This window comes from Halyomorpha halys, unplaced genomic scaffold (assembly GCF_000696795.3).
Source record: "Halyomorpha halys isolate HHAL.00 unplaced genomic scaffold, Hhal_1.1 Scaffold555.1, whole genome shotgun sequence".
Taxonomy (NCBI): Eukaryota; Metazoa; Arthropoda; class Insecta; order Hemiptera; family Pentatomidae; genus Halyomorpha; species Halyomorpha halys.
Window position 1 is genome coordinate 76,550 of NW_027116372.1, and position 7,129 is coordinate 83,678.

At 31.8% G+C, this 7,129-nt stretch overlaps 1 protein-coding gene across 1 annotated transcript in view; it reads left to right on the forward strand.

Annotated features, from left to right (window-relative positions):
* Nucleotides 1–7,129, forward strand: part of Hip1 (Huntingtin interacting protein 1) — a 66,334-nt gene that overhangs the window by 21,478 nt on the left and 37,727 nt on the right. Inside the window, exons 5-6 of the mRNA XM_067053180.1 lie at nt 562–781; nt 4,100–4,284. Coding sequence (XP_066909281.1) covers nt 562–781; nt 4,100–4,284 — 405 coding nt within the window. The remainder of the gene's footprint in view (nt 1–561; nt 782–4,099; nt 4,285–7,129) is intronic.

A 7,129-nucleotide genomic window follows, 5' to 3' on the forward strand; every position in this document is an offset into this window, starting at 1 on the left:
ATATGTAACTGATGAAATATGTAAGTATAATACTAGAATAAAGAAACAAAATATAAGGTTGAGTTAGACAAAAGAAGTGAATAGAAACCATAACAATATTAATATGTGGTGAATATAACTAATAACGTGGGTAAGGAGAAATAAGAAGAGAATAGAAGGGGATAGAAGAAAGATAAGAAAAGAGAATAAGACAAAAACTCACCTACTCATAGAAGATCGCAAATCTAAGAGAGCTAGTGGTGTGTGCGGTATTAAATAGACTCTGATTAAATTAGTTCTCTCAACTTGTTTGTGTTTTTTACTGACCCCACCACCAACCCTCTTCTCATCATGTAGATTTGAAGTGATTCGATTGAGTAACCGAGGAGCTGTGAAAGATTTTCATTGCTTTTGTGTTATGTAACTGGGATTAATAAAAAATCTTTTTTTATTTAATAAATTATTTTTTATCTTTTTTTTATTTTCAAAAGTTATTTTTTTTGTAATTAAAACATTCCTCATTGTATCCTCATTATTTTATATATTTTATTTTACGTAACTAAACTTTCTGTTTTACTTTAGGGGCACCTACGAGACCCATACGGGAAGCTGATACAAATTTATAGTCGCTTACTCATAACTAAAATACAGTTTCACAAAAGGAACCCAAGAATACCGGGCAACTTAACCCTGACAGCCGATGAGTTGGATGCTATCGGTGAAAATGACGTCAACAATTACTTTCAGTTATCTGTTGAAATGTTTGACTACATGGATGAAATATTGACTCTGCAATCTGCAAGTAAGATTTTTTTTAATCTTGGATAATTATATTAAAACTTTGTCATGTTGATGTTTTAACTATTTAACCGCTGAAGACGGTACAAGGAAGGTGGGCTGGTAGGTGTATCGAGGAGCGATAAGGCTGATTAGATTAGATTAGATTTTTATTCAGGGTGATCAACATTAGGTTATTGCGCCCTTTTTACTTTATTTATCTTCTTGTCTTTGACATTTGATAGTTGAATGTAGACTATTTTCTTTTTACACTGGTCGATATTGGTGGATTATATTTTAGTATAAAGTTGAGTTTCTTTCAGAAATTTTATTATTTTGTCTATGGATTCTGCTGAGTCTTTAAGGACCAATTTTCTTGTACGAGGAATTTTATTATTTTCGAAGGCTTGACGAAATGATGAGCATTCTTCAAATATATGCTTTATTGATAATGGGGACTGACAGCTTTGGTATATAGGTTGGTCTTCTTTTGGGATTAAGTGGAGGTGTGTTAATTTGGAATGTCCTATTACTCTTGCAACAACCACTTCTCTTCTGTTTCCCCTTATGGCACTTGTCCACTTTTGTGTGTTTTTTTTAAACATTTCTTAGTTTATTGGTGAATTGTATGTCAGCCCATATTGAATCCCAACTTTTCGCATTCTGTTCCTTAAAAATGCCTTTATGTCTTTTGTCTCGTAAATTTGGAGTGGTGGAACGTTTATTTTAGAAGCCTCTTTAACAGCTTTATCCGCTGCCCCCGCTGTGATAAGGCTGATGTGAACATTTTTTTTTTTAATCTTTTGAAACAGCCACCATTTATGTATTCCCTCTAATTATACTTGGCAGACTCATCAATTTAGACTAGTAATTGTACATAGCTTTCATTAAAGTAATCAAAAATTGTGGTGAAATAACTGACTTTTTTCTCCTCTTGGGCTCTTGTACTATTATATATTTGTTCTTCTCCAGTTCTGTGGCATTTCTTGGACATCTCCCAATATGCATTACAAAATCTATGGATCTTCCTAAAGCTTTGTATAGGGCCCAACTCACACAGCCATTTGTTTTAACTTTCCGTGAAGCTAAGGTGTAGTCCAATCGATGAATGCTGAATCATTTCCTGTTTTTCAGTCCATGTAATCTTTGTTCCAGCCAGAGGCAGAGGGTTCATTAATTAAAATTCGTACTAATATTTAGCTCATCATTTTTGTCATTATAATATTTTATTTATAAAATAAACTGTAAGAATATCCTTATTTCTTCCTAACAGAATCACATTGAATGGTTGACCTATTCAAAGTATAGTCCTGTACTTACTAAGTAAGTGTAAAAAAAGTGGCATGTAGATATCATTTTTGTGGTCATTATGTTTTTTTTTAATTTCTTTTTTCTTTATCTTTGTTTACTTATTATAGTGAAGGTTCATTTTTATACAAAGAAAGCACAGATACTTAATTTGAAGAGCTCTCTCTCTCTCTCTAAAAAGTTTCTGACTAACATTCTTCAAACATTCCTGGACAAGAAAAGAAAGTTTTGTCTTTGACCAAATTAATGTTTTCAGTTTTGATGCTTGTTACGGTGGGTAGAGGTTCAAAAGGAAGCCCCGTGAAAAGAAAAGAATAGCCGAATTTTGTAATTTTTGTATTTTTAAATAAGTGAACATAATAAAAGGAACACAAAATGTATAAAAATGTACAAACTAAAAAAAAAAAAGAAAGCTTAAAACTATTACAAAAGTAAATGAATCGAACAAGAGAGAGAAGAAAAAAAAAAAAGGTCTTATATCACCGGTGACTAATGGGGCCCCGGTTGTGGTCGTTGTCCTGAGTGGATGCTCTCGTGGAGGTAGATCAACGTACGTCCGGCTGCCTTGTCCTCTTGGAGGATGAATCAAAGTAGTCCGCCCGCCTTCGCTAAAATGATTAAGCTGGCGAAGATGGCCAGAATGCTGCCAACTATGAGTGTGTAGTGAGGAGACAATGGAGACGATATGTGTGTGCACACTGAGACTCTAAGAAGTCTTCTGTCTATTTTTCAGTATAAAAAACAATAGAAAGTAGTTGTTTTTTTGACTTAATAAAGATCATATGCTCCAATAATCGATTTGTGGACCATATGTTGGCCGCAACATACCGACAGGGTTAAGGAGAACTAGTTTGATCACTGGTTTTCAACTATGCAGGTATGGTCAGCAATAAGTGGAGCTTCACTAGTTCCGACAGTTGAAGTCCTTCAGCTGCAGAGTACAGATTCTTGCGGTTTGTAATATCCAGCATTTGGACGACGTGGTGAGTCACGAATGCGTTCATGCGTTGAATAAGGTGTCCTTACAGGTACAGGTGAACCTCTATAGAAAAACGAGCTTCGCAGTTTCAGTCGGGTTATGACTTTGTGGCAGGATTTCAATAAGTTTCATAGTAAAAGAGCACACCATTCCGCCCGCTTAAAACCCACTATGGTGTTAGAATAGGCTGGTACTCCGTAGATATCCCCTTCCCTTCTTCTTCCTCCCTCCCATATGTCTGAAATGACCAGGAGGGGAGTTCTAAAAAAAAGTTATAAAGGAAGTTTTGTTGCTATCTTCATTGATAGTTAATCGGAGGAGCCATATTAAATCAAAAAAAGCTTTTTATACTGAAATTCTGTTAAATTTCATGGTTCAAGGTTCTAGAACCTTTTTAGAGGGAGCCTTTCATTTATTAATATCTATTTTATTTTAATACTATTTTACACTTACCACCTACATTTGTACCTTATTAAGAATAAACTTATTATATATCCTATTTAACTATGGTCTGCTTGGTAAAAAGTATTTTCTTTAAGAAACTAAATAAGATATTTAGTAATAAAATATAAGAATATATAATCAGTCCATTTTATTAATATGATGAGTTGAAAAAATTTCCATTTTGAACAAAATACTATTCTATATTTTTTGTACAATATTTTGGATTAACCCCATATTCATATACTTGTATCAATTGTATAATTGTAAAAATTGATTTAATATAATAAACATTTTTTCTATATATTATATGTATACAATTAACATCTTATAATCCATATTTACCTCATTTTGTCAATTACATCAGTTTCTATCATGAAATATTGTCATGTATATAAATATAATTTAAAATTGTATTACATAGCATTATTTAAATAACGTCTTTCACTACTGATGCATTCACTTATCCCTTTAGGGCAAACCAATGTAGAGGTAATGCCTAATATATAATATCATCATATTAATTAATATGATTAATAAATTAATACAAACAACTTCCTAGAAAAATAAATCCAGAATAATCAGTCTGTTATTTTATTGTAATTTTGATTTTAGTTTTTGGATCATTGGATATGTCTCGATCGAACTCTATGACTAGTTGTGGGCAGTGCCGCCTTGCACCGCTAATCCCTCTTATCCAAGATTCATCACAACTATATGACATTTGTGTGAAATTCCTATTTAAACTTCACGCGTCCCTGTCTATTGATATCCTCTCTGGTAAGTATGGTTTGTCTTACTAAACACTATAATTTATTATGTAGCTGTCATAAATAAATGTTTTGTTTTTTACTGATGCTCTCCTGTTAAGATGGGTATCTGTTCTTGAAATATTACTTTAAAAAATAAATAATTTAAAATAGAAAATAAATAAAACATTTGAACATCAGTGGAAATACATTGTTCATTTAAAAAACTACAGTTTAGTTATATAATCCAATCCAAATTACCTGTATACTACCTTTAATTATCTGATATGTTATGTATTTGCAAGTAGATCTTTATTAGTCTATTATTCTTCAGTTTTTTTTTTTGTTTTTTTTACCCCTTCTCCAATTTTTCGGTCATATGGGGTTTTCAACAACACTGGAATATTACTTCTGGGTACATGTATGCCAATGCTGCCAATGAAAAACTATTCATTTTTTTAATCTACAATTTGTTAGGAAAATATAGTTTTGGTTACATTAGGTTAAGGTTATTGAGTGGTGTAGGCTTAGTACTGGGGTTGAACTTAATCATCTGAGGCCACATTCAGCTTTTGTTCAGTCTGCCAACGTCTATTCCGCCTTTCTGAACTCATTACTTGTTGTTTGCTGATTCTTCTGCTCTTGGTTGCTTACCAATATTGGATGGTCGAGCCCTTTCTTGGGCGAAGGGTATAATGGTCACCACCTTCTTCCACCCATAGATGAATGATGTGTCTCATCAGACGGGGAAGTCCGATTCGGCAAGGGCAAAGATCCTGGTTTTCCTTGATAACTTGGCCCAGTGTCCTTCCATGGCAGTGCAAGATGCTATAATATTTTCAGCTGTTTTAGTGACTTCACAGGAGGGGCATTGGAGGTCGATATCCTTGCTATGATGAGATAGCAATTTCCCACAATTGTTTTTTCCTAGGCGTTTGAAAAGAAGATGCTCTCGGGATCTTCTCCTCTAGAAATGTTATTGGAGCTCTATCAATGGGTAGATTCTCCTCATGTTTGTATCATGTCACTATCTCATCTACAGCAAATTTACTTGTTGTATATATGGTATACAGTTGTAAATAACAATAAATAAATGATTAAAAAAAATATATGTTTTATGTCTCTTCTTCCTGTTTTAAGTTAATGTTTCAAAAGTGATATAGGACCATTGCTTCCTGGGGGTTTTAGTGGGGTGAGTCTACACAGAAGGATTGAGTTCTAATATTTTTGTGTTATGATCTCTTGCGTTATGTGACATGTTGTACAGCGACCAAAATACTTGCTGTAATTAAAATAGCTAATAAGTAAGCTCTATAAAGCTTGTTATAGAGAACATTTAATTGAAAATAGTTAAATACACAATTGAAAAGTGAATGAAAGAACATGAAATATGAAATTTTCTTTCAACACAGTTCCTTGCATATTTTTTTCTAAAATTTAAAATTGAAGCAGTTTTATCTTAAGAAGTTGAAAAATTGAATTCCTTCATAATTGAAATATAAAATCATTTAATACAATTAGCTTTCCCAAAGCTATTCAATTATAGACAAAATTCTAGGTTTTTAATCAGAGTAGTTTTGCTTTTTATAGTATGTATATTGTGAAATATTATTTTATTATACTTATATAAATATTATTTTATTATGCTATATACATAGTATAAAATATTGCTATTTGAGTTTAATTTGACCGCACTCCGACCATTTTCCATTTATTAATACACACGGTCAATCACCAATCTTCCAGCATTTTGCTTTTTATGAATGTTTGCATAAAGAGTATTCAGCAAGTTTAATTTGTTACAAGGTTAGGTAATCTTTTATTTATTAATATTATAAATTAAACTATAAACTTGATTATTGCAGGATTTGGATGTTGTATACATATTTTGAGTTTTTATATTTTGGGTTATGTATTGCACATTTTTAAATTTTTTACTGTAAAAATATCGGGTCTCTAGTTATAATGAAGCTTTACTGTTATGAGTAAGTGATCAATAAATTTTTATTGGATGCTATTATTTTGGTGGTTTTAATAAAATAATATTTCACATTTTCAACAATGTTTATCAGCTCTAGCCCCACCAATTATTTTTTTTAGAATAAATGTTTTTGTTAATCTGAATACTATGCTTTTGTATCATGGTTAGGTATCCTGTATTATATGTAGGTTTTAATAGTAAAAATTTTAATTTTATTTAAAGCAAAAATTTTCTAGTGCTGTCTTTCAAAACAATAGCCCTGATGAAGCCGTGAAAAGTGGGGCAAAACATCAGCAAATAAACTACTTTTTGTTCTTTTTTGTCCACTCTTCTGACTACCTCCTTCATATTCAGTTATGCTCAATCATTTTTATGTGTAAAAATTTTTCCGGTTTATTGAGTTTAAAGGTATTGTCTGGTTAACATGCATTATTATCTATTAAAAGGACTGCATTTAATGACAATTTTTTGAGCTGAGATACTTTGTAACCCGAGAAATGAAGTGCTTTTCAGACCGATCTTGAAAAATAATTTTATTTATCCATGCACTTGTTTAGTTGTAATAATGCACTAGTATACAAAACTGGCACATTTTACGTGAACTTAACGGGGAAAAAAAAATTATGTTGCAGTGTATAATTAACCTGTGGATAATTAGGAACTTACCTAGGAGTGGGAGTAATAATGACAAGGATTGAATAACAACAGTTCTTCTTTCAAAACGAATGAACTGTTATTTGAAATAAATAACAACTGTTATTTTTATTTTGTTCCTCAGTTTGCTGCGAGTATGGCTATAAGTGCAGTTTTTCGTTAAAATGGTTATACAAGTACAGTTAAATTAATATTCTGTTTGGTTTACTAACATCAACCGCTATTACATTAGCTGTTTTGTTGTCTTTAGTTCTTCTTTTT